Below are 24,625 nucleotides of genomic sequence, written 5' to 3'. Positions count from 1 at the left end.
CTCAGTGCTGGACATCATCCGGGATACTCTGTGTGTGTCTTCCTCCGTCTGGTGTCCCTTCAGACCTTTCCCTAGTTTTCACAGGCTTGTTGTGTTGGCGTTCTTTGTCTGTTTGGAGACACATCCTTGATAAGCTTTGTGTTTCCACTCATTCGTCTCGCGATGTATGACCTGTCTTTTGCTTTTGTAATGAGGTCTTTCCCACAGTAGATATCTTTGATTTTGCAAAGTCCACTGTATTCTCTGGGTTTTTTTTGTGGACTGCCTTTTAGTTTTGTGTGTGAAGACTCAAAGCACGTGTCCGGTTTCTGCTCATTGTTCTTCTAGATTTGTGACAAGTTTTCATGGAAAGTTTGTCTAGGGATAACTGGAAGTGAACTCGGTGTAAGGTGTCAAGTCTCCATCTCCATTCATGTCATCCCCTGCAGTTTCCAATTCCCTGTTCCTGAGTGGTTTTGGAGATCTTGTGGGAAGGTTGGTTGCATTGGAGTTTGCCTTTCCACCTTGATTCGATTCACACTGTTCTGCCCTCAGGGACACTGTCAAGGGGGAGTGAGGAGCAGCCTGCACTTCCAGCAGTGACCACACGGTGGGGCGAGTGCTGCTCTCCCCTCTGGGAGCCCCAGGCCACAGGCATCCCAGTGAGGAGCCAGCTCTGTGCTCAGCTGAAAGGAGTTAGTCTCTCAGGAGCCTCGGAGCCCTTGCCTTTGGATCACCCAGGGTGGGCATTTACTGGGACAGAAAAAATTGCCCTGAATTCCATGGACGGAAGAGCCTGGCTGTGTAGAGTTGGTGAGTTGCCGTGAATCAGACACAACTGAGGACACAAAAATTCAATAGATTAAAACACATTTTGGGGGTGGGGGGGAGTGAAAGTGGGTGATGTGGGTTTTTTTGTCTTATATAATAGCCAAGGGAAATCTAGTTTAAACCTAAATTCACATAGATGGGAAAGGTATAGCTCTCCGTCACCCTATTTAAAAAAAAAAAAAAACTACTAAACTTTTCTGAAAGTTTATTTAGTAGCTTCCTTGAGCAGTTTATTGTGGAGCATTTTTTTTTTCTGTGACATTGGCCTCATTAAAAATTATGGTTTGCCTTTAGTGGATAATTTTGTTCATTGGTTTCTTAGAGAACCTTGGTAATCTTTGAGTTTCCTGGGGAGTATGGTCACATGACCTGGCCCTGGCCAATCGGTGCGTTCCACCTCCCTGGCCACTGTGATTGGCTCCGGGCTGGGGCAGTGCCCAATCGGGGCCCAGGGCCGGGCCTCACGTTGGAAGCCAGGGGAAGACGAGCTCTCGTCCTGCTGGGGTAGGGGAAGGGGTGGGGCCGGGGGAGGTCAGGCTCCAGCAGTGGGAGGGGCTTGAGGTCCGCCTGCGGCAGTTGGTGACGTTCCTGCTCCCCTCAGGGCAGAGCCGCCGGCCTGAGAATGAGGGCGCTGCTGAGCCCAGGGGCTGGGATGGCCCGTTGCTGCTGTGGTCCCAGAGCTCCACCCGAGACCTGAGGGAAGCCGTCTGCCCGTGAGTCCTCTCCCGCTTGTCTGTCAGCTTGTTTGAAGCATGCTGGGTTTTCTGCCCAGCTGGCTAAGGGGAGTCCCTGGAAATGCAAGGGTGTGGGTTTTGGCAGACTTCAGGGAAGACATGCCAGATGAGCCTGGGAGACTCCAGCTTAAGCTGGATTCAGGAGATATCTCTTCGGGCCAGCTAGTAATTGTAGGATAAGCCTAATGAGTCTTCACAGGATGAAGAGAGTAACGTGCCAAGGTAGCAATTGATGTCCTCATTCGAGAGGATGAAGCTGGTGCTCAGAGAAGGGGGAAACTTGGCCACAGCAAGGAGGTGTGCACCCAGACAGAACCCCCCAGATCCGGCCATTGGAGCTCAGGGAGGCCACTGGTGTGGCTTGTCCCTGTGGCAGGGCCCGAGGCAGGCAGCCCACCCTGATTCCTGCGGGGGCCTGACTTGGGAAGTGCCATCTGGTAGCTTTGAGACTCACCAAACCAAATTGCACTGGAGAGAGGAGGGACACCTTCCTTCATCCACCCCCCACCCCCGCCGGATTCCCACATACCCTGACCCCTTTCTCTCGATTTCGGAGCCATTTCCAGAGTCCCGCTCATATGACCTCATTTGAAGTGCACTGTGGACGGGCTGCCATCTGCAGCTGCTACCACAGCAGCCAAGGGCTTTAGCTCCCGACTACCTCCCTTCCTTTGGAACTTGGGGGCCCTCTACTCCCCGCTTGCACACCACAGACCTTTGCTGAGGATTGTGGGGACCCTCACTCAGTTTGCAGCACGTTGTAGCCATCCCTGTCCTCCCTTGAAACTCAGCTTGTGAGCTCCTTTGGAGCAGCGTGGCCCACCTGGCTGCAACGGAAGAGACACAGCTGACAGTGAAACAACAGCTTAGATCTGAGAGCCGGAAAGCTCTGTCAAAAGGGACCTCCCTCTTCACACCGTAGAGGCTGTAGGAGCCGCCAGGCTTTCGGAACCAGTGCTGGGGCCAAAATGACTCCACAGCTGTTTTCCTTCCTGGGGAGGGTTCTGGCTCGAGCGGGAATGGCTCAAGTCTGCTAAGGTTCTGAAAGCCCACTGTGTGCAGATTCACGGTACACAGAGAGGAAAAGGTGGAGTCCTAGCCTGGAGGTGGTCACAGCTCACGGATGAGCCAGGCAGGCAGGCAGGCAGGGCATGAGAACACCTGAGCTGCCTTCATGAGTGAATGGTGTGGGGGCAGAGGAAGAGAAGCCGGTCTGCTCCCTCGTGTGGTGCCCAGGGCAGGTTGTCCCCAGAGGAAACCCTTACGACGGTGAGGACTATCACTGCTGTTTCCCAAGGGGTTCCGTCGGTGCGTGTCTTCCCCGGAGCGGTCAGGCCGTCTCTCAAGTACACTGGCCATGGGCATTGCCTCTCCTTGGAACTTCCCATGTGTTTCTCTTTTTTATGGAACAGTGATTTTCTAGAGTGGTTCTGGGCCACAAGGATGTTGGGTCATTTTCTAGCCTTCTGTCATGAAGAACGCTTTCCTGGGCATGGGGGTGGTTTGTTGTTCCAGCTCCCTTTCTTGGCTTCTTTTGGGAGCTGGTGCAACAAGAGGAGCTCAGCCTCTGCCTTCTGGCTGAGATGTCACCCTTCAAACAGCAATGCCTGCCTGGAGATAATGATGGCAGTTGCCAAAAGGGCTTCGTTTGGCACATGGTATCTTGAAAGGACGTACACCGTCCTTTCAGCTATCAAAGGCTAGTTCAAATGACATAAAAATGAGAACTCTCCAATGGAGTCTTACAGTAGGTGGAGAGTCCGAAAAACACTCCTTCAGTCATTTCGCTGAGAGTCATTGATTGGGGACACCAAGAATATAGGAAGGAATGCAGAAAGAAAAGATGAAATTGTGTTCAGGATCGGGGGGAGGGATGAACAGGGCGTGCTTGCCTTGAATCCAGGCTTTGTTGGGGGGTGGGGCATAAAGATGGAACGGGTCTGAAACTACAAAGTGGTGATGGTAACACAGTATCACCAGAGTTACACAACAGTGTTCCCAGATTGCAACAATGATGAAACAGTTTACTAATCCCAACTTAACCAACAAAAATCCAGGAAACCATACAAAAAATAAAACATCACCAGAAAGGTGGAAACAAACCACATGCAAAGCAGTTCAGGGGAAAGGAACTCCATGTCCCCTGGGGGCAGACCGAGTTGCCGGCATCCACGGTGAGCAGACAGGGATGGAGGCTGCAGAGCCGACCGCTCCCCTGGACGTGGTGTTTCCGGTAAGGGCTCTGGGTCTCTGTCCAGAGCGGGGGCTCTTTCTCCCTGCAGGGCTGGGTGAGTCATCGTGGGCGTCTGGGTGTTGCGCGGGAGCCAGGGCAGGCTCTCCCTGCCGAGGCGGTGACTCTTCCTCTGCCTCGGGTTCTCTTGCCAAAGCCCGAGCAGGTAGAGGTGCACGTGGAGGTGGAGGTTCTCGCTGAGGGGGTGGGACATCAGTGCCTGGGGCTGGGGGTCCTGCAGGCACGGAGATCCGATCTGCCCGGTGTGCTGGCCAGTACCCAGCTGGCCTGGTGTCTCTGCGAGGGCAAGTCTCGCTTCTCCATCTGCCCTCGGTGGATCCCTGGGTCCTGCACCTGGAGCCACCACCTGTGTGGGGACAGGTCTGGGAAGTGGAGCCTGGTTCCAGTTGGAGGCCAGTGCTAGAGCTGGGGGAGAAGCAAAGTTTGCCCACAGGCCAGCCTTGGCATGTGCGTACCCCGGGACAGAAACCTTCCAAGAGGTTCCCAAAGAATACCCAGCGTCAGATGTCTTTTGGGACTGAAGTGTGCAAGATGGGGGGCGGGGGGTGTGAGGCCAGCGCTTGCTGCAGGCCCAGCAGCAGCTTTCGAGGACTCGTCCCTGTGTAGCTCAGCACCCCTCCCCACACACTCCCGTGCACCAGCCCCAGCGTCCTCACCTCTGTGCTGTGGCGTGCTGGGCTCCAGGTCCTCCTGGTGCCTCAGAGGCCGGGGTTCTCTGGACTCTGGGTCGGAGCCGGGTGTGCTGAGCTCCGTGGAAGCCTCAGACTGGGCCGCCGGCTGTATCCTGGGCGGTGTCTCGGCAGCAGGCCTTCCCCACCTCCGCGTCTCCCCCGGTGGGGCTGATGCCTCCGTGGGCACGCTGACCTGGAGCCTGCACTGGGCCTCACGGGCGGGCGGGTGGTGCTCCGACCCCTCCCTCTGGGAGCTGGATGGGGTGTCCCCGTCCTCGGCCTCATCACGTGGGAAGCTCTGCAACGACAGTGACCGTCAGCCAGCCATGCTGGGAGTTTTCCGAGCTGGGCCTGGCCAGTGGAGCCGCTGCTTCTGCCTGCTCGAACTTCTCTTCCCAGAAGGGTCAGAGACGTGTGTCTGCTCAGATCCCCACCCGGGAGGAAAGAGACCCATCTGAGGGTGTGAGGTCAGCCTGGCCGGTCGGCGCTGCCCACACTCTCCCCATCCCGCCCAGCCTGCTCTCCCCTGGGGTGTGGGCACAACTTGTCCACAGGCTTCTGACCCCACATCCGCCTGGGCTTCCTTGAGGGAGACACAGCCCGAGAAACCCGCATCCCCACACACAGGCAAAGGACCCGGTGTTTCCGGGTGGCATGGGAGAGGTGGCCTGGCCCGGCCTGGGGCTCCCCGTGTTACCTTTCTGTTTCTCCGGGCAAAGGGCCAGAGGCCTCTCGGGGGTGTCCTGAGCCAACGTCGACAGGGTGCCCACGCACACTGCCTGTGAGCTCTCCTGAGGCCCCGGCCTCTGGGCAGGGGCAAACAGCAGAACATCTTGGCAGCAAGTGATCTGGCTGGGGGCTCCTCTCCGCTCTGGAGGCCTGGATACCCGGATTGCGGGTTCTGTTGGGTTCTGTTGCCGGCAGGTGACATCATTTCCTGGGGTTCGTGCTGAGGTCCCTTCCTCAAAACTTCCCAAGGGAATCTCTGGGTTTCTGACTGCTCGACCACCCCCCTTAGGCCATGTGCAGGCACAATGACACCCACACGGCCCAGCCCACAGCCCTGGGGAGGCCTGGGTTCAGCCAGGGCCTGAGCTCCGAGGACCATGCTGCTCTCAGACCAGGCTCCTTCTTCTCATAAGTGGTGTGGCCCTGGACAAGCATATGCCCCTCAGGGTTGCCCCAGTCTCTCCATCTGCAGAGTGGGGGTCATTCTCCCATCTGCTTCCTAGGTCTGTCGGCCTACGAGCAGCTCCATGCCTTTCCACCTGGGGCCGATATCACGTGGAGCTCGTGCGCTGAGACTTCAGAAAGAAAGATTCCATCCAGGGCTGACACAGCACAGAATGGGGCAGAACGAGGCCTGGATGCGCCGTGGAACCCAGGAAAAGGCACTCCCCCTCCTGACTGTTTTGAGACCCCGCATCCAAGTTGGAGGACCGAAAGGAAGACTCGAAGGTCTCCCTCTCTTATAGAAAAGAGTAGCCAACTTTCTGGTCCTCTGTTTCCATTGAGATTCTGTTCAAGGGTCCCAGCTCGGCTTCTGCGGGTGGCTGAGCTTCTAATGGCTCCCTGCGTTCTTGTCTTTTCCTCTCCAAACCTTCCGTCCTTTTCCCCCTTCTGGGGTGGAAGGGCGCTGTCATTGCTTCTACCTTCGAGACAGATTGAGGAATAGTCTGGACCATCGACTCCTTTCCTCTCTTTGGTTCCGTGTCTCTCTCTGGCTGTGTCCCTCTCTTTTCCTTTCTCAATTCCGTCTGTGTCTTCCTCTTTCTCTCTCGTGTGTGGATGGATGGATGGATGCTAGGGATGCACATGTATATGATTAGATGAGGGTTATGTTTTAGGGATAGGTTAGAGGGAGAGAAAGGCTTTAGGTCAGAGTTGGTCATGGGGGAAGGGTCAAGGGTGGTGGTGGTGTTTCTTGGAATCTGAGTGCTGTGCATTCTTCGTCTCTTTCCATATGAACCCCTTCTCAGATACACCACTTGCAAGGAGTCTCTCGTGTTCCGTTTCCTATCTTTTGCATTTGTGAATGCTTAGCCTCTCTGTTGTGAATAGGTTCCATTGGATGGAAACCCAGTGGTGTACTTCGTTTACCTCTTTCCCTTACTTGAAGAGACCCATTTCGACCTCCGCCCAGCAAATGGCAAGGAGACTCTGATGTTAAGGAGCCTTTGACCTACGCTTCTTTCTAGCTATCTCATGACATCAGTCTTTAGGGTGAGGTTTTTCCCCGATATTGAGGTGGTATGAGATCAAACCCAATAGCGTTCTTCAGATGTAGCTGTCTGGTTTTCCCATGGACATTGATTGAAGAGGCTTTCTTGTTCCCATTTGGATATTCTCACCGTCTGTGTCAGAGATGAGTTGACCATGGATGCTGGGGTTTGTTTCTGGACCCTCAACTTTATTCCATCGATCTGGATCTGTGTGTGTTGTTGTATTCCCAATAGCATACTGTCCTGCTGCTGCTGCTGCGGCTAAGTCACTTCAGTCGTGTCTGACTCTGCAAGACCCCATGGCCTGCAGCCTACCAGGCTCCTCCGTCCAGGACATTTTCCAGGCAAGAGTACTGGAGTGGGTCGCCATTGCCTTCTCCGATACTCTCCTGAGGATCCTAGTTTGGTCGTCTAATTTCCTTTCACACAACCTTGGATGTCCGTATCGGGGCTTTTTCGTCGGATTGTATTGACAATGTAGGCTCTTTTCTTTTTCCGTACCCCTTTTGCAATTCTTTGTTCGGTGCGAAAATGCATTGGCATTTTGGGAGGAATAGCATGGAAGCTGTGGATTGCCATGTGGGGCTGTGACATGATTTTCCCAGTAGGAATTCTTTCAAGCCCTGAGCACAGCTTCTCTTTCCAGTGATTGGTGTGGGCTTGATCTTCCTCCTTCCATCTCTCGCCGTTTTGTGAGAACAGGTCCATCCTTCCCTTCTGGGGTAGATGGACTCGTGGGTATCACTTCAGTGAATGGCATTGTCAGTGGGGGTGATAATTCCCTTCTCATTGGAAGACTTTGCTGTGAGTATTAGAAATGCAAGTGACTTCTCTTCCCCTTCCTCCCTGTCCATGTCTCAGAGCCACCGGGAAACAGAGGCCTCATCCACGGTCACACAGGCCTGAGGGGGTGCAACTAGACTGTTGTTTCTTCAGGCCCTCAGTGCTGGACATCATCCGGGATACTCTGTGTGTGTCTTCCTCCGTCTGGTGTCCCTTCAGACCTTTCCCTAGTTTTCACAGGCTTGTTGTGTTGGCGTTCTTTGTCTGTTTGGAGACACATCCTTGATAAGCTTTGTGTTTCCACTCATTCGTCTCGCGATGTATGACCTGTCTTTTGCTTTTGTAATGAGGTCTTTCCCACAGTAGATATCTTTGATTTTGCAAAGTCCACTGTATTCTCTGGGTTTTTTTTGTGGACTGCCTTTTAGTTTTGTGTGTGAAGACTCAAAGCACGTGTCCGGTTTCTGCTCATTGTTCTTCTAGATTTGTGACAAGTTTTCATGGAAAGTTTGTCTAGGGATAACTGGAAGTGAACTCGGTGTAAGGTGTCAAGTCTCCATCTCCATTCATGTCATCCCCTGCAGTTTCCAATTCCCTGTTCCTGAGTGGTTTTGGAGATCTTGTGGGAAGGTTGGTTGCATTGGAGTTTGCATTTCCACCTTGATTCGATTCACACTGTTCTGCCCTCAGGGACACTGTCAAGGGGGAGTGAGGAGCAGCCTGCACTTCCAGCAGTGACCACACGGTGGGGCGAGTGCTGCTCTCCCCTCTGGGAGCCCCAGGCCACAGGCATCCCAGTGAGGAGCCAGCTCTGTGCTCAGCTGAAAGGAGTTAGTCTCTCAGGAGCCTCGGAGCCCTTGCCTTTGGATCACCCAGGGTGGGCATTTACTGGGACAGAAAAAATTGCCCTGAATTCCATGGACGGAAGAGCCTGGCTGTGTAGAGTTGGTGAGTTGCCGTGAATCAGACACAACTGAGGACACAAAAATTCAATAGATTAAAACACATTTTGGGGGTGGGGGGGAGTGAAAGTGGGTGATGTGGGTTTTTTTGTCTTATATAATAGCCAAGGGAAATCTAGTTTAAACCTAAATTCACATAGATGGGAAAGGTATAGCTCTCCGTCACCCTATTTAAAAAAAAAAAAAAACTACTAAACTTTTCTGAAAGTTTATTTAGTAGCTTCCTTGAGCAGTTTATTGTGGAGCATTTTTTTTTTCTGTGACATTGGCCTCATTAAAAATTATGGTTTGCCTTTAGTGGATAATTTTGTTCATTGGTTTCTTAGAGAACCTTGGTAATCTTTGAGTTTCCTGGGGAGTATGGTCACATGACCTGGCCCTGGCCAATCGGTGCGTTCCACCTCCCTGGCCACTGTGATTGGCTCCGGGCTGGGGCAGTGCCCAATCGGGGCCCAGGGCCGGGCCTCACGTTGGAAGCCAGGGGAAGACGAGCTCTCGTCCTGCTGGGGTAGGGGAAGGGGTGGGGCCGGGGGAGGTCAGGCTCCAGCAGTGGGAGGGGCTTGAGGTCCGCCTGCGGCAGTTGGTGACGTTCCTGCTCCCCTCAGGGCAGAGCCGCCGGCCTGAGAATGAGGGCGCTGCTGAGCCCAGGGGCTGGGATGGCCCGTTGCTGCTGTGGTCCCAGAGCTCCACCCGAGACCTGAGGGAAGCCGTCTGCCCGTGAGTCCTCTCCCGCTTGTCTGTCAGCTTGTTTGAAGCATGCTGGGTTTTCTGCCCAGCTGGCTAAGGGGAGTCCCTGGAAATGCAAGGGTGTGGGTTTTGGCAGACTTCAGGGAAGACATGCCAGATGAGCCTGGGAGACTCCAGCTTAAGCTGGATTCAGGAGATATCTCTTCGGGCCAGCTAGTAATTGTAGGATAAGCCTAATGAGTCTTCACAGGATGAAGAGAGTAACGTGCCAAGGTAGCAATTGATGTCCTCATTCGAGAGGATGAAGCTGGTGCTCAGAGAAGGGGGGAACTTGGCCACAGCAAGGAGGTGTGCACCCAGACAGAACCCCCCAGATCCGGCCATTGGAGCTCAGGGAGGCCACTGGTGTGGCTTGTCCCTGTGGCAGGGCCCGAGGCAGGCAGCCCACCCTGATTCCTGCGGGGGCCTGACTTGGGAAGTGCCATCTGGTAGCTTTGAGACTCACCAAACCAAATTGCACTGGAGAGAGGAGGGACACCTTCCTTCATCCACCCCCCACCCCCGCCGGATTCCCACATACCCTGACCCCTTTCTCTCGATTTCGGAGCCATTTCCAGAGTCCCGCTCATATGACCTCATTTGAAGTGCACTGTGGACGGGCTGCCATCTGCAGCTGCTACCACAGCAGCCAAGGGCTTTAGCTCCCGACTACCTCCCTTCCTTTGGAACTTGGGGGCCCTCTACTCCCCGCTTGCACACCACAGACCTTTGCTGAGGATTGTGGGGACCCTCACTCAGTTTGCAGCACGTTGTAGCCATCCCTGTCCTCCCTTGAAACTCAGCTTGTGAGCTCCTTTGGAGCAGCGTGGCCCACCTGGCTGCAACGGAAGAGACACAGCTGACAGTGAAACAACAGCTTAGATCTGAGAGCCGGAAAGCTCTGTCAAAAGGGACCTCCCTCTTCACACCGTAGAGGCTGTAGGAGCCGCCAGGCTTTCGGAACCAGTGCTGGGGCCAAAATGACTCCACAGCTGTTTTCCTTCCTGGGGAGGGTTCTGGCTCGAGCGGGAATGGCTCAAGTCTCCTAAGGTTCTGAAAGCCCACTGTGTGCAGATTCACGGTACACAGAGAGGAAAAGGTGGAGTCCTAGCCTGGAGGTGGTCACAGCTCACGGATGAGCCAGGCAGGCAGGCAGGCAGGGCATGAGAACACCTGAGCTGCCTTCATGAGTGAATGGTGTGGGGGCAGAGGAAGAGAAGCCGGTCTGCTCCCTCGTGTGGTGCCCAGGGCAGGTTGTCCCCAGAGGAAACCCTTACGACGGTGAGGACTATCACTGCTGTTTCCCAAGGGGTTCCGTCGGTGCGTGTCTTCCCCGGAGCGGTCAGGCCGTCTCTCAAGTACACTGGCCATGGGCATTGCCTCTCCTTGGAACTTCCCATGTGTTTCTCTTTTTTATGGAACAGTGATTTTCTAGAGTGGTTCTGGGCCACAAGGATGTTGGGTCATTTTCTAGCCTTCTGTCATGAAGAACGCTTTCCTGGGCATGGGGGTGGTTTGTTGTTCCAGCTCCCTTTCTTGGCTTCTTTTGGGAGCTGGTGCAACAAGAGGAGCTCAGCCTCTGCCTTCTGGCTGAGATGTCACCCTTCAAACAGCAATGCCTGCCTGGAGATAATGATGGCAGTTGCCAAAAGGGCTTCGTTTGGCACATGGTATCTTGAAAGGACGTACACCGTCCTTTCAGCTATCAAAGGCTAGTTCAAATGACATAAAAATGAGAACTCTCCAATGGAGTCTTACAGTAGGTGGAGAGTCCGAAAAACACTCCTTCAGTCATTTCGCTGAGAGTCATTGATTGGGGACACCAAGAATATAGGAAGGAATGCAGAAAGAAAAGATGAAATTGTGTTCAGGATCGGGGGGAGGGATGAACAGGGCGTGCTTGCCTTGAATCCAGGCTTTGTTGGGGGGTGGGGCATAAAGATGGAACGGGTCTGAAACTACAAAGTGGTGATGGTAACACAGTATCACCAGAGTTACACAACAGTGTTCCCAGATTGCAACAATGATGAAACAGTTTACTAATCCCAACTTAACCAACAAAAATCCAGGAAACCATACAAAAAATAAAACATCACCAGAAAGGTGGAAACAAACCACATGCAAAGCAGTTCAGGGGAAAGGAACTCCATGTCCCCTGGGGGCAGACCGAGTTGCCGGCATCCACGGTGAGCAGACAGGGATGGAGGCTGCAGAGCCGACCGCTCCCCTGGACGTGGTGTTTCCGGTAAGGGCTCTGGGTCTCTGTCCAGAGCGGGGGCTCTTTCTCCCTGCAGGGCTGGGTGAGTCATCGTGGGCGTCTGGGTGTTGCGCGGGAGCCAGGGCAGGCTCTCCCTGCCGAGGCGGTGACTCTTCCTCTGCCTCGGGTTCTCTTGCTAAAGCCCGAGCAGGTAGAGGTGCACGTGGAGGTGGAGGTTCTCGCTGAGGGGGTGGGACATCAGTGCCTGGGGCTGGGGGTCCTGCAGGCACGGAGATCCGATCTGCCCGGTGTGCTGGCCAGTACCCAGCTGGCCTGGTGTCTCTGAGAGGGCAAGTCTCGCTTCTCCATCTGCCCTCGGTGGATCCCTGGGTCCTGCACCTGGAGCCACCACCTGTGTGGGGACAGGTCTGGGAAGTGGAGCCTGGTTCCAGTTGGAGGCCAGTGCTAGAGCTGGGGGAGAAGCAAAGTTTGCCCACAGGCCAGCCTTGGCATGTGCGTACCCCGGGACAGAAACGTTCCAAGAGGTTCCCAAAGAATACCCAGCGTCAGATGTCTTTTGGGACTGAAGTGTGCAAGATGGGGGGCGGGGGGTGTGAGGCCAGCGCTTGCTGCAGGCCCAGCAGCAGCTTTCGAGGACTCGTCCCTGTGTAGCTCAGCACCCCTCCCCACACACTCCCGTGCACCAGCCCCAGCGTCCTCACCTCTGTGCTGTGGCGTGCTGGGCTCCAGGTCCTCCTGGTGCCTCAGAGGCCGGGGTTCTCTGGACTCTGGGTCGGAGCCGGGTGTGCTGAGCTCCGTGGAAGCCTCAGACTGGGCCGCCGGCTGTATCCTGGGCGGTGTCTCGGCAGCAGGCCTTCCCCACCTCCGCGTCTCCCCCGGTGGGGCTGATGCCTCCGTGGGCACGCTGACCTGGAGCCTGCACTGGGCCTCACGGGCGGGCGGGTGGTGCTCCGACCCCTCCCTCTGGGAGCTGGATGGGGTGTCCCCGTCCTCGGCCTCATCACGTGGGAAGCTCTGCAACGACAGTGACCGTCAGCCAGCCATGCTGGGAGTTTTCCGAGCTGGGCCTGGCCAGTGGAGCCGCTGCTTCTGCCTGCTCGAACTTCTCTTCCCAGAAGGGTCAGAGACGTGTGTCTGCTCAGATCCCCACCCGGGAGGAAAGAGACCCATCTGAGGGTGTGAGGTCAGCCTGGCCGGTCGGCGCTGCCCACACTCTCCCCATCCCGCCCAGCCTGCTCTCCCCTGGGGTGTGGGCACAACTTGTCCACAGGCTTCTGACCCCACATCCGCCTGGGCTTCCTTGAGGGAGACACAGCCCGAGAAACCCGCATCCCCACACACAGGCAAAGGACCCGGTGTTTCCGGGTGGCATGGGAGAGGTGGCCTGGCCCGGCCTGGGGCTCCCCGTGTTACCTTTCTGTTTCTCCGGGCAAAGGGCCAGAGGCCTCTCGGGGGTGTCCTGAGCCAACGTCGACAGGGTGCCCACGCACACTGCCTGTGAGCTCTCCTGAGGCCCCGGCCTCTGGGCAGGGGCAAACAGCAGAACATCTTGGCAGCAAGTGATCTGGCTGGGGGCTCCTCTCCGCTCTGGAGGCCTGGATACCCGGATTGCGGGTTCTGTTGGGTTCTGTTGCCGGCAGGTGACATCATTTCCTGGGGTTCGTGCTGAGGTCCCTTCCTCAAAACTTCCCAAGGGAATCTCTGGGTTTCTGACTGCTCGACCACCCCCCTTAGGCCATGTGCAGGCACAATGACACCCACACGGCCCAGCCCACAGCCCTGGGGAGGCCTGGGTTCAGCCAGGGCCTGAGCTCCGAGGACCATGCTGCTCTCAGACCAGGCTCCTTCTTCTCATAAGTGGTGTGGCCCTGGACAAGCATATGCCCCTCAGGGTTGCCCCAGTCTCTCCATCTGCAGAGTGGGGGTCATTCTCCCATCTGCTTCCTAGGTCTGTCGGCCTACGAGCAGCTCCATGCCTTTCCACCTGGGGCCGATATCACGTGGAGCTCGTGCGCTGAGACTTCCGAAAGAAAGATTCCATCCAGGGCTGACACAGCACAGAATGGGGCAGAACGAGGCCTGGATGCGCCGTGGAACCCAGGAAAAGGCACTCCCCCTCCTGACTGTTTTGAGACCCCGCATCCAAGTTGGAGGACCGAAAGGAAGACTCGAAGGTCTCCCTCTCTTATAGAAAAGAGTAGCCAACTTTCTGGTCCTCTGTTTCCATTGAGATTCTGTTCAAGGGTCCCAGCTCGGCTTCTGCGGGTGGCTGAGCTTCTAATGGCTCCCTGCGTTCTTGTCTTTTCCTCTCCAAACCTTCCGTCCTTTTCCCCCTTCTGGGGTGGAAGGGCGCTGTCATTGCTTCTACCTTCGAGACAGATTGAGGAATAGTCTGGACCATCGACTCCTTTCCTCTCTTTGGTTCCGTGTCTCTCTCTGGCTGTGTCCCTCTCTTTTCCTTTCTCAATTCCGTCTGTGTCTTCCTCTTTCTCTCTCGTGTGTGGATGGATGGATGGATGCTAGGGATGCACATGTATATGATTAGATGAGGGTTATGTTTTAGGGATAGGTTAGAGGGAGAGAAAGGCTTTAGGTCAGAGTTGGTCATGGGGGAAGGGTCAAGGGTGGTGGTGGTGTTTCTTGGAATCTGAGTGCTGTGCATTCTTCGTCTCTTTCCATATGAACCCCTTCTCAGATACACCACTTGCAAGGAGTCTCTCGTGTTCCGTTTCCTATCTTTTGCATTTGTGAATGCTTAGCCTCTCTGTTGTGAATAGGTTCCATTGGATGGAAACCCAGTGGTGTACTTCGTTTACCTCTTTCCCTTACTTGAAGAGACCCATTTCGACCTCCGCCCAGCAAATGGCAAGGAGACTCTGATGTTAAGGAGCCTTTGACCTACGCTTCTTTCTAGCTATCTCATGACATCAGTCTTTAGGGTGAGGTTTTTCCCCGATATTGAGGTGGTATGAGATCAAACCCAATAGCGTTCTTCAGATGTAGCTGTCTGGTTTTCCCATGGACATTGATTGAAGAGGCTTTCTTGTTCCCATTTGGATATTCTCACCGTCTGTGTCAGAGATGAGTTGACCATGGATGCTGGGGTTTGTTTCTGGACCCTCAACTTTATTCCATCGATCTGGATCTGTGTGTGTTGTTGTATTCCCAATAGCATACTGTCCTGCTGCTGCTGCTGCGGCTAAGTCACTTCAGTCGTGTCTGACTCTGCAAGACCCCATGGCCTGTAGCCTACCAGGCTCCTCCGTCCAGGACATTTTCCAGGCAAGAGTACTGGAGTGGGTCGCCATTGCCTTCTCCGATACTCTCCTGAGGATCCTAGTTTGGTCGTCTAATTTCCTTTCACACAACCTTGGATGTCCGTATCGGGGCTTTTTCGTCGGATTGTATTGACAATGTAGGCTCTTTTCTGTTTCCGTACCCCTTTTGCAATTCTTTGTTCGGTGCGAAAATGCATTGGCATTTTGGGAGGAATAGCATGGAAGCTGTGGATTGCCATGTGGGGCTGTGACATGATTTTCCCAGTAGGAATTCTTTCAAGCCCTGAGCACAGCTTCTCTTTCCAGTGATTGGTGTGGGCTTGATCTTCCTCCTTCCATCTCTCGCCGTTTTGTGAGAACAGGTCCATCCTTCCCTTCTGGGGTAGATGGACTCGTGGATATCACTTCAGTGAATGGCATTGTCAGTGGGGGTGATAATTCCCTTCTCATTGGAAGACTTTGCTGTGAGTATTAGAAATGCAAGTGACTTCTCTTCCCCTTCCTCCCTGTCCATGTCTCAGAGCCACCGGGAAACAGAGGCCTCATCCACGGTCACACAGGCCTGAGGGGGTGCAACTAGACTGTTGTTTCTTCAGGCCCTCAGTGCTGGACATCATCCGGGATACTCTGTGTGTGTCTTCCTCCGTCTGGTGTCCCTTCAGACCTTTCCCTAGTTTTCACAGGCTTGTTGTGTTGGCGTTCTTTGTCTGTTTGGAGACACATCCTTGATAAGCTTTGTGTTTCCACTCATTCGTCTCGCGATGTATGACCTGTCTTTTGCTTTTGTAATGAGGTCTTTCCCACAGTAGATATCTTTGATTTTGCAAAGTCCACTGTATTCTCTGGGTTTTTTTTGTGGACTGCCTTTTAGTTTTGTGTGTGAAGACTCAAAGCACGTGTCCGGTTTCTGCTCATTGTTCTTCTAGATTTGTGACAAGTTTTCATGGAAAGTTTGTCTAGGGATAACTGGAAGTGAACTCGGTGTAAGGTGTCAAGTCTCCATCTCCATTCATGTCATCCCCTGCAGTTTCCAATTCCCTGTTCCTGAGTGGTTTTGGAGATCTTGTGGGAAGGTTGGTTGCATTGGAGTTTGCATTTCCACCTTGATTCGATTCACACTGTTCTGCCCTCAGGGACACTGTCAAGGGGGAGTGAGGAGCAGCCTGCACTTCCAGCAGTGACCACACGGTGGGGCGAGTGCTGCTCTCCCCTCTGGGAGCCCCAGGCCACAGGCATCCCAGTGAGGAGCCAGCTCTGTGCTCAGCTGAAAGGAGTTAGTCTCTCAGGAGCCTCGGAGCCCTTGCCTTTGGATCACCCAGGGTGGGCATTTACTGGGACAGAAAAAATTGCCCTGAATTCCATGGACGGAAGAGCCTGGCTGTGTAGAGTTGGTGAGTTGCCGTGAATCAGACACAACTGAGGACACAAAAATTCAATAGATTAAAACACATTTTGGGGGTGGGGGGGAGTGAAAGTGGGTGATGTGGGTTTTTTTGTCTTATATAATAGCCAAGGGAAATCTAGTTTAAACCTAAATTCACATAGATGGGAAAGGTATAGCTCTCCGTCACCCTATTTAAAAAAAAAAAAAAACTACTAAACTTTTCTGAAAGTTTATTTAGTAGCTTCCTTGAGCAGTTTATTGTGGAGCATTTTTTTTTTCTGTGACATTGGCCTCATTAAAAATTATGGTTTGCCTTTAGTGGATAATTTTGTTCATTGGTTTCTTAGAGAACCTTGGTAATCTTTGAGTTTCCTGGGGAGTATGGTCACATGACCTGGCCCTGGCCAATCGGTGCGTTCCACCTCCCTGGCCACTGTGATTGGCTCCGGGCTGGGGCAGTGCCCAATCGGGGCCCAGGGCCGGGCCTCACGTTGGAAGCCAGGGGAAGACGAGCTCTCGTCCTGCTGGGGTAGGGGAAGGGGTGGGGCCGGGGGAGGTCAGGCTCCAGCAGTGGGAGGGGCTTGAGGTCCGCCTGCGGCAGTTGGTGACGTTCCTGCTCCCCTCAGGGCAGAGCCGCCGGCCTGAGAATGAGGGCGCTGCTGAGCCCAGGGGCTGGGATGGCCCGTTGCTGCTGTGGTCCCAGAGCTCCACCCGAGACCTGAGGGAAGCCGTCTGCCCGTGAGTCCTCTCCCGCTTGTCTGTCAGCTTGTTTGAAGCATGCTGGGTTTTCTGCCCAGCTGGCTAAGGGGAGTCCCTGGAAATGCAAGGGTGTGGGTTTTGGCAGACTTCAGGGAAGACATGCCAGATGAGCCTGGGAGACTCCAGCTTAAGCTGGATTCAGGAGATATCTCTTCGGGCCAGCTAGTAATTGTAGGATAAGCCTAATGAGTCTTCACAGGATGAAGAGAGTAACGTGCCAAGGTAGCAATTGATGTCCTCATTCGAGAGGATGAAGCTGGTGCTCAGAGAAGGGGGGAACTTGGCCACAGCAAGGAGGTGTGCACCCAGACAGAACCCCCCAGATCCGGCCATTGGAGCTCAGGGAGGCCACTGGTGTGGCTTGTCCCTGTGGCAGGGCCCGAGGCAGGCAGCCCACCCTGATTCCTGCGGGGGCCTGACTTGGGAAGTGCCATCTGGTAGCTTTGAGACTCACCAAACCAAATTGCACTGGAGAGAGGAGGGACACCTTCCTTCATCCACCCCCCACCCCCGCCGGATTCCCACATACCCTGACCCCTTTCTCTCGATTTCGGAGCCATTTCCAGAGTCCCGCTCATATGACCTCATTTGAAGTGCACTGTGGACGGGCTGCCATCTGCAGCTGCTACCACAGCAGCCAAGGGCTTTAGCTCCCGACTACCTCCCTTCCTTTGGAACTTGGGGGCCCTCTACTCCCCACTTGCACACCACAGACCTTTGCTGAGGATTGTGGGGACCCTCACTCAGTTTGCAGCACGTTGTAGCCATCCCTGTCCTCCCTTGAAACTCAGCTTGTGAGCTCCTTTGGAGCAGCGTGGCCCACCTGGCTGCAACGGAAGAGACACAGCTGACAGTGAAACAACAGCTTAGATCTGAGAGCCGGAAAGCTCTGTCAAAAGGGACCTCCCTCTTCACACCGTAGAGGCTGTAGGAGCCGCCAGGCTTTCGGAACCAGTGCTGGGGCCAAAATGACTCCACAGCTGTTTTCCTTCCTGGGGAGGGTTCTGGCTCGAGCGGGAATGGCTCAAGTCTCCTAAGGTTCTGAAAGCCCACTGTGTGCAGATTCACGGTACACAGAGAGGAAAAGGTGGAGTCCTAGCCTGGAGGTGGTCACAGCTCACGGATGAGCCAGGCAGGCAGGCAGGCAGGGCATGAGAACACCTGAGCTGCCTTCATGAGTGAATGGTGTGGGGGCAGAGGAAGAGAAGCCGGTCTGCTCCCTCGTGTGGTGCCCAGGGCAGGTTGTCCCCAGAGGAAACCCTTACGACGGTGAGGACTATCACTGCTGTTTCCCAAGGGGTTCCGTCGGTGCGTGTCTTCCCCGGAGCGGTCAGGCCGTCTCTCAAGTACACTGGCCATGGGCATTGCCTCTCCTTGGAACTTCCCATGTGTTTCTCTTTTTTATGGAACAGTGATTTTCTAGAGTGGTTCTGGGCCACAAGGATGTTGGGTCATTTTCTAGCCTTCTGTCATGAAGAACGCTTTCCTGGGCATGGGGGTGGTTTGTTGTTCCAGCTCCCTTTCTTGGCTTCTTTTGGGAGCTGGTGCAACAAGAGGAGCTCAGCCTCTGCCTTCTGGCTGAGATGTCACCCTTCAAACAGCAATGCCTGCCTGGAGATAATGATGGCAGTTGCCAAAAGGGCTTCGTTTGGCACATGGTATCTTGAAAGGACGTACACCGTCCTTTCAGCTATCAAAGGCTAGTTCAAATGACATAAAAATGAGAACTCTCCAATGGAGTCTTACAGTAGGTGGAGAGTCCGAAAAACACTCCTTCAGTCATTTCGCTGAGAGTCATTGATTGGGGACACCAAGAATATAGGAAGGAATGCAGAAAGAAAAGATGAAATTGTGTTCAGGATCGGGGGGAGGGATGAACAGGGCGTGCTTGCCTTGAATCCAGGCTTTGTTGGGGGGTGGGGCATAAAGATGGAACGGGTCTGAAACTACAAAGTGGTGATGGTAACACAGTATCACCAGAGTTACACAACAGTGTTCCCAGATTGCAACAATGATGAAACAGTTTACTAATCCCAACTTAACCAACAAAAATCCAGGAAACCATACAAAAAATAAAACATCACCAGAAAGGTGGAAACAAACCACATGCAAAGCAGTTCAGGGGAAAGGAACTCCATGTCCCCTGGGGGCAGACCGAGTTGCCGGCATCCACGGTGAGCAGACAGGGATGGAGGCTGCAGAGCCGACCGCTCCCCTGGACGTGGTGTTTCCGGTAAGGGCTCTGGGTCTCTGTCCAGAGCGGGGGCTCTTTCTCCCTGCAGGGCTGGGTGAGTCATCGTGGGCGTCTGGGTGTTGTGCGGGAGCCAGGGCAGGCTCTCCCTGCCGAGGCGGTGACTCTTCCTCTGCCTCGGGTTCTCTTGCTAAAGCCCGAGCAGGTAGAGGTGCACGTGGAGGTGGAGGTTCTCGCTGAGGGGGTGGGACATCAGTGCCTGGGGCTGGGGGTCCTGCAGGCACGGAGATCCGATCTGCCCGGTGTGCTGGCCAGTACCCAGCTGGCCTGGTGTCTCTGCGAGGGCAAGTCTCGCTTCTCCATCTGCCCTCGGTGGATCCCTGGGTCCTGCACCTGGAGCCACCACCTGTGTGGGGACAGGTCTGGGAAGTGGAGCCTGGTTCCAGTTGGAGGCCAGTGCTAGAGCTGGGGGAGAAGCAAAGTTTGCCCACAGGCCAGCCTTGGCATGTGCGTACCCCGGGACAGAAACGTTCCAAGAGGTTCCCAAAGAATACCCAGCGTCAGATGTCTTTTGGGACTGAAGTGTGCAAGATGGGGGGCGGGGGGTGTGAGGCCAGCGCTTGCTGCAGGCCCAGCAGCAGCTTTCGAGGACTCGTCCCTGTGTAGCTCAGCACCCCTCCCCACACACTCCCGTGCACCAGCCCCAGCGTCCTCACCTCTGTGCTGTGGCGTGCTGGGCTCCAGGTCCTCCTGGTGCCTCAGAGGCCGGGGTTCTCTGGACTCTGGGTCGGATCCGGGTGTGCTGAGCTCCGTGGAAGCCTCAGACTGGGCCGCCGGCTGTATCCTGGGCGGTGTCTCGGCAGCAGGCCTTCCCCACCTCCGCGTCTCCCCCGGTGGGGCTGATGCCTCCGTGGGCACGCTGACCTGGAGCCTGCACTGGGCCTCACGGGCGGGCGGGTGGTGCTCCGACCCCTCCCTCTGGGAGCTGGATGGGGTGTCCCCGTCCTCGGCCTCATCACGTGGGAAGCTCTGCAACGACAGTGACCGTCAGCCAGCCATGCTGGGAGTTTTCCGAGCTGGGCCTGGCCAGTGGAGCCGCTGCTTCTGCCTGCTCGAACTTCTCTTCCCAGAAGGGTCAGAGACGTGTGTCTGCTCAGATCCCCACCCGGGAGGAAAGAGACCCATCTGAGGGTGTGAGGTCAGCCTGGCCGGTCGGCGCTGCCCACACTCTCCCCATCCCGCCCAGCCTGCTCTCCCCTGGGGTGTGGGCACAACTTGTCCACAGGCTTCTGACCCCACATCCGCCTGGGCTTCCTTGAGGGAGACACAGCCCGAGAAACCCGCATCCCCACACACAGGCAAAGGACCCGGTGTTTCCGGGTGGCATGGGAGAGGTGGCCTGGCCCGGCCTGGGGCTCCCCGTGTTACCTTTCTGTTTCTCCGGGCAAAGGGCCAGAGGCCTCTCGGGGGTGTCCTGAGCCAACGTCGACAGGGTGCCCACGCACACTGCCTGTGAGCTCTCCTGAGGCCCCGGCCTCTGGGCAGGGGCAAACAGCAGAACATCTTGGCAGCAAGTGATCTGGCTGGGGGCTCCTCTCCGCTCTGGAGGCCTGGATACCCGGATTGCGGGTTCTGTTGGGTTCTGTTGCCGGCAGGTGACATCATTTCCTGGGGTTCGTGCTGAGGTCCCTTCCTCAAAACTTCCCAAGGGAATCTCTGGGTTTCTGACTGCTCGACCACCCCCCTTAGGCCATGTGCAGGCACAATGACACCCACACGGCCCAGCCCACAGCCCTGGGGAGGCCTGGGTTCAGCCAGGGCCTGAGCTCCGAGGACCATGCTGCTCTCAGACCAGGCTCCTTCTTCTCATAAGTGGTGTGGCCCTGGACAAGCATATGCCCCTCAGGGTTGCCCCAGTCTCTCCATCTGCAGAGTGGGGGTCATTCTCCCATCTGCTTCCTAGGTCTGTCGGCCTACGAGCAGCTCCATGCCTTTCCACCTGGGGCCGATATCACGTGGAGCTCGTGCGCTGAGACTTCCGAAAGAAAGATTCCATCCAGGGCTGACACAGCACAGAATGGGGCAGAACGAGGCCTGGATGCGCCGTGGAACCCAGGAAAAGGCACTCCCCCTCCTGACTGTTTTGAGACCCCGCATCCAAGTTGGAGGACCGAAAGGAAGACTCGAAGGTCTCCCTCTCTTATAGAAAAGAGTAGCCAACTTTCTGGTCCTCTGTTTCCATTGAGATTCTGTTCAAGGGTCCCAGCTCGGCTTCTGCGGGTGGCTGAGCTTCTAATGGCTCCCTGCGTTCTTGTCTTTTCCTCTCCAAACCTTCCGTCCTTTTCCCCCTTCTGGGGTGGAAGGGCGCTGTCATTGCTTCTACCTTCGAGACAGATTGAGGAATAGTCTGGACCATCGACTCCTTTCCTCTCTTTGGTTCCGTGTCTCTCTCTGGCTGTGTCCCTCTCTTTTCCTTTCTCAATTCCGTCTGTGTCTTCCTCTTTCTCTCTCGTGTGTGGATGGATGGATGGATGCTAGGGATGCACATGTATATGATTAGATGAGGGTTATGTTTTAGGGATAGGTTAGAGGGAGAGAAAGGCTTTAGGTCAGAGTTGGTCATGGGGGAAGGGTCAAGGGTGGTGGTGGTGTTTCTTGGAATCTGAGTGCTGTGCATTCTTCGTCTCTTTCCATATGAACCCCTTCTCAGATACACCACTTGCAAGGAGTCTCTCGTGTTCCGTTTCCTATCTTTTGCATTTGTGAATGCTTAGCCTCTCTGTTGTGAATAGGTTCCATTGGATGGAAACCCAGTGGTGTACTTCGTTTACCTCTTTCCCTTACTTGAAGAGACCCATTTCGACCTCCGCCCAGCAAATGGCAAGGAGACTCTGATGTTAAGGAGCCTTTGACCTACGCTTCTTTCTAGCTATCTCATGACATCAGTCTTTAGGGTGAGGTTTTTCCCCGATATTGAGGTGGTATGAGATCAAACCCAATAGCGTTCTTCAGATGTAGCTGTCTGGTTTTCCCATGGACATTGATTGAAGAGGCTTTCTTGTTCCCATTTGGATATTCTCACCGTCTGTGTCAGAGATGAGTTGACCATGGATGCTGGGGTTTGTTTCTGGACCCTCAACTTTATTCCATCGATCTGGATCTGTGTGTGTTGTTGTATTCCCAATAGCATACTGTCCTGCTGCTGCTGCTGCGGCTAAGTCACTTCAGTCGTGTCTGACTCTGCAAGACCCCATGGCCTGTAGCCTACCAGGCTCCTCCGTCCAGGACATTTTCCAGGCAAGAGTACTGGAGTGGGTCGCCATTGCCTTCTCCGATACTCTCCTGAGGATCCTAGTTTGGTCGTCTAATTTCCTTTCACACAACCTTGGATGTCCGTATCGGGGCTTTTTCGTCGGATTGTATTGACAATGTAGGCTCTTTTCTGTTTCCGTACCCCTTTTGCAATTCTTTGTTCGGTGCGAAAATGCATTGGCATTTTGGGAGGAATAGCATGGAAGCTGTGGATTGCCATGTGGGGCTGTGACATGATTTTCCCAGTAGGAATTCTTTCAAGCCCTGAGCACAGCTTCTCTTTCCAGTGATTGGTGTGGGCTTGATCTTCCTCCTTCCATCTCTCGCCGTTTTGTGAGAACAGGTCCATCCTTCCCTTCTGGGGTAGATGGACTCGTGGATATCACTTCAGTGAATGGCATTGTCAGTGGGGGTGATAATTCCCTTCTCATTGGAAGACTTTGCTGTGAGTATTAGAAATGCAAGTGACTTCTCTTCCCCTTCCTCCCTGTCCATGTCTCAGAGCCACCGGGAAACAGAGGCCTCATCCACGGTCACACAGGCCTGAGGGGGTGCAACTAGACTGTTGTTTCTTCAGGCCCTCAGTGCTGGACATCATCCGGGATACTCTGTGTGTGTCTTCCTCCGTCTGGTGTCCCTTCAGACCTTTCCCTAGTTTTCACAGGCTTGTTGTGTTGGCGTTCTTTGTCTGTTTGGAGACACATCCTTGATAAGCTTTGTGTTTCCACTCATTCGTCTCGCGATGTATGACCTGTCTTTTGCTTTTGTAATGAGGTCTTTCCCACAGTAGATATCTTTGATTTTGCAAAGTCCACTGTATTCTCTGGGTTTTTTTTGTGGACTGCCTTTTAGTTTTGTGTGTGAAGACTCAAAGCACGTGTCCGGTTTCTGCTCATTGTTCTTCTAGATTTGTGACAAGTTTTCATGGAAAGTTTGTCTAGGGATAACTGGAAGTGAACTCGGTGTAAGGTGTCAAGTCTCCATCTCCATTCATGTCATCCCCTGCAGTTTCCAATTCCCTGTTCCTGAGTGGTTTTGGAGATCTTGTGGGAAGGTTGGTTGCATTGGAGTTTGCATTTCCACCTTGATTCGATTCACACTGTTCTGCCCTCAGGGACACTGTCAAGGGGGAGTGAGGAGCAGCCTGCACTTCCAGCAGTGACCACACGGTGGGGCGAGTGCTGCTCTCCCCTCTGGGAGCCCCAGGCCACAGGCATCCCAGTGAGGAGCCAGCTCTGTGCTCAGCTGAAAGGAGTTAGTCTCTCAGGAGCCTCGGAGCCCTTGCCTTTGGATCACCCAGGGTGGGCATTTACTGGGACAGAAAAAATTGCCCTGAATTCCATGGACGGAAGAGCCTGGCTGTGTAGAGTTGGTGAGTTGCCGTGAATCAGACACAACTGAGGACACAAAAATTCAATAGATTAAAACACATTTTGGGGGTGGGGGGGAGTGAAAGTGGGTGATGTGGGTTTTTTTGTCTTATATAATAGCCAAGGGAAATCTAGTTTAAACCTAAATTCACATAGATGGGAAAGGTATAGCTCTCCGTCACCCTATTTAAAAAAAAAAAAAACTACTAAACTTTTCTGAAAGTTTATTTAGTAGCTTCCTTGAGCAGTTTATTGTGGAGCATTTTTTTTTTCTGTGACATTGGCCTCATTAAAAATTATGGTTTGCCTTTAGTGGATAATTTTGTTCATTGGTTTCTTAGAGAACCTTGGTAATCTTTGAGTTTCCTGGGGAGTATGGTCACATGACCTGGCCCTGGCCAATCGGTGCGTTCCACCTCCCTGGCCACTGTGATTGGCTCCGGGCTGGGGCAGTGCCCAATCGGGGCCCAGGGCCGGGCCTCACGTTGGAAGCCAGGGGAAGACGAGCTCTCGTCCTGCTGGGGTAGGGGAAGGGGTGGGGCCGGGGGAGGTCAGGCTCCAGCAGTGGGAGGGGCTTGAGGTCCGCCTGCGGCAGTTGGTGACGTTCCTGCTCCCCTCAGGGCAGAGCCGCCGGCCTGAGAATGAGGGCGCTGCTGAGCCCAGGGGCTGGGATGGCCCGTTGCTGCTGTGGTCCCAGAGCTCCACCCGAGACCTGAGGGAAGCCGTCTGCCCGTGAGTCCTCTCCCGCTTGTCTGTCAGCTTGTTTGAAGCATGCTGGGTTTTCTGCCCAGCTGGCTAAGGGGAGTCCCTGGAAATGCAAGGGTGTGGGTTTTGGCAGACTTCAGGGAAGACATGCCAGATGAGCCTGGGAGACTCCAGCTTAAGCTGGATTCAGGAGATATCTCTTCGGGCCAGCTAGTAATTGTAGGATAAGCCTAATGAGTCTTCACAGGA

General features: G+C 54.5%; 4 protein-coding genes across 6 annotated transcripts in view; 1 reads left to right on the top strand and 3 right to left on the bottom strand.

The window, feature by feature from the left end:
* LOC145527545 (uncharacterized) overlaps positions 1-24,625 on the top strand; it is a 124,072-nt gene that overhangs the window by 13,671 nt on the left and 85,776 nt on the right. The window contains exons 2-9 of one of the 2 annotated variants that reach the window (XR_014069762.1): positions 535-792; positions 1,412-1,523; positions 5,699-5,924; positions 8,162-8,419; positions 9,039-9,150; positions 13,326-13,551; positions 15,789-16,046; positions 16,666-18,876. The gene's annotated coding sequence lies outside the window, so the exon portion shown is untranslated. Of the gene's footprint in view, positions 1-534; positions 793-1,411; positions 1,524-5,698; positions 5,925-8,161; positions 8,420-9,038; positions 9,151-13,325; positions 13,552-15,788; positions 16,047-16,665; positions 24,404-24,625 lie in introns of those variants that run through there. The other variant, XR_014069761.1, reaches the window with a different exon arrangement.
* On the bottom strand, positions 3,548-6,778 carry LOC145527464 (uncharacterized). Of its 2 annotated transcripts, none has more exons than XM_081545523.1 (3): positions 5,164-6,778; positions 4,452-4,764; positions 3,548-4,200 (listed from the first exon to the last, which is right to left on the bottom strand). In XM_081545523.1, exons 1-3 carry the CDS (start codon positions 5,572-5,574, stop codon positions 3,572-3,574), a joined length of 1,353 nt encoding a protein of 450 aa, XP_081401649.1. In that variant the 5' UTR covers positions 5,575-6,778; the 3' UTR covers positions 3,548-3,571. The 2 variants fall into 2 exon arrangements, with proteins under 2 accessions (XP_081401649.1, XP_081401650.1); XM_081545524.1 differs by having other exon boundaries at positions 3,548-4,141.
* LOC145527605 (uncharacterized) lies at positions 11,175-12,960 on the bottom strand. Its single transcript, XM_081545725.1, has 3 exons — positions 12,791-12,960; positions 12,079-12,391; positions 11,175-11,827 (listed from the first exon to the last, which is right to left on the bottom strand). Exons 1-3 carry the CDS (start codon positions 12,923-12,925, stop codon positions 11,553-11,555), a joined length of 723 nt encoding a protein of 240 aa, XP_081401851.1. The 5' UTR covers positions 12,926-12,960; the 3' UTR covers positions 11,175-11,552.
* Positions 18,802-20,884, bottom strand: LOC145527563 (uncharacterized). Its single transcript, XM_081545667.1, has 3 exons — positions 20,418-20,884; positions 19,706-20,018; positions 18,802-19,454 (listed from the first exon to the last, which is right to left on the bottom strand). The coding sequence occupies exons 1-3, from the start codon at positions 20,826-20,828 to the stop codon at positions 19,180-19,182; spliced, it is 999 nt and encodes a 332-aa protein (XP_081401793.1). The 5' UTR covers positions 20,829-20,884; the 3' UTR covers positions 18,802-19,179.

This window comes from Giraffa tippelskirchi, chromosome 11 (assembly GCF_054371585.1).
Source record: "Giraffa tippelskirchi isolate mGirTip1 chromosome 11, T2T-mGirTip1v1.2.pri, whole genome shotgun sequence".
Lineage (NCBI taxonomy): Eukaryota > Metazoa > Chordata > Mammalia > Artiodactyla > Giraffidae > Giraffa > Giraffa tippelskirchi.
This window is presented reverse-complemented; position numbering and strand designations above follow the sequence as displayed.

Bases quoted from the DNA above. Each gene is read 5' to 3' on its own strand.
- LOC145527563 (XM_081545667.1), bottom strand. From the start codon at position 20,828: ATGGTCCTCGGAGCTCAGGCCCTGGCTGAACCCAGGCCTCCCCAGGGC. The intron at 20,019-20,417 runs GTAACACGGGGA...CTGTCGTTGCAG, and splicing joins TTGCCCGGAGAAACAGAAAG to AGCTTCCCACGTGATGAGGC. The intron at 19,455-19,705 runs GTGAGGACGCTG...CTTCTCCCCCAG, and splicing joins CAGCACGCCACAGCACAGAG to CTCTAGCACTGGCCTCCAAC.
- LOC145527464 (XM_081545523.1), bottom strand. From the start codon at position 5,574: ATGGTCCTCGGAGCTCAGGCCCTGGCTGAACCCAGGCCTCCCCAGGGC. The intron at 4,765-5,163 runs GTAACACGGGGA...CTGTCGTTGCAG, and splicing joins TTGCCCGGAGAAACAGAAAG to AGCTTCCCACGTGATGAGGC. The intron at 4,201-4,451 runs GTGAGGACGCTG...CTTCTCCCCCAG, and splicing joins CAGCACGCCACAGCACAGAG to CTCTAGCACTGGCCTCCAAC.
- LOC145527605 (XM_081545725.1), bottom strand. From the start codon at position 12,925: ATGTTCTGCTGTTTGCCCCTGCCCAGAGGCCGGGGCCTCAGGAGAGCT. The intron at 12,392-12,790 runs GTAACACGGGGA...CTGTCGTTGCAG, and splicing joins TTGCCCGGAGAAACAGAAAG to AGCTTCCCACGTGATGAGGC. The intron at 11,828-12,078 runs GTGAGGACGCTG...CTTCTCCCCCAG, and splicing joins CAGCACGCCACAGCACAGAG to CTCTAGCACTGGCCTCCAAC.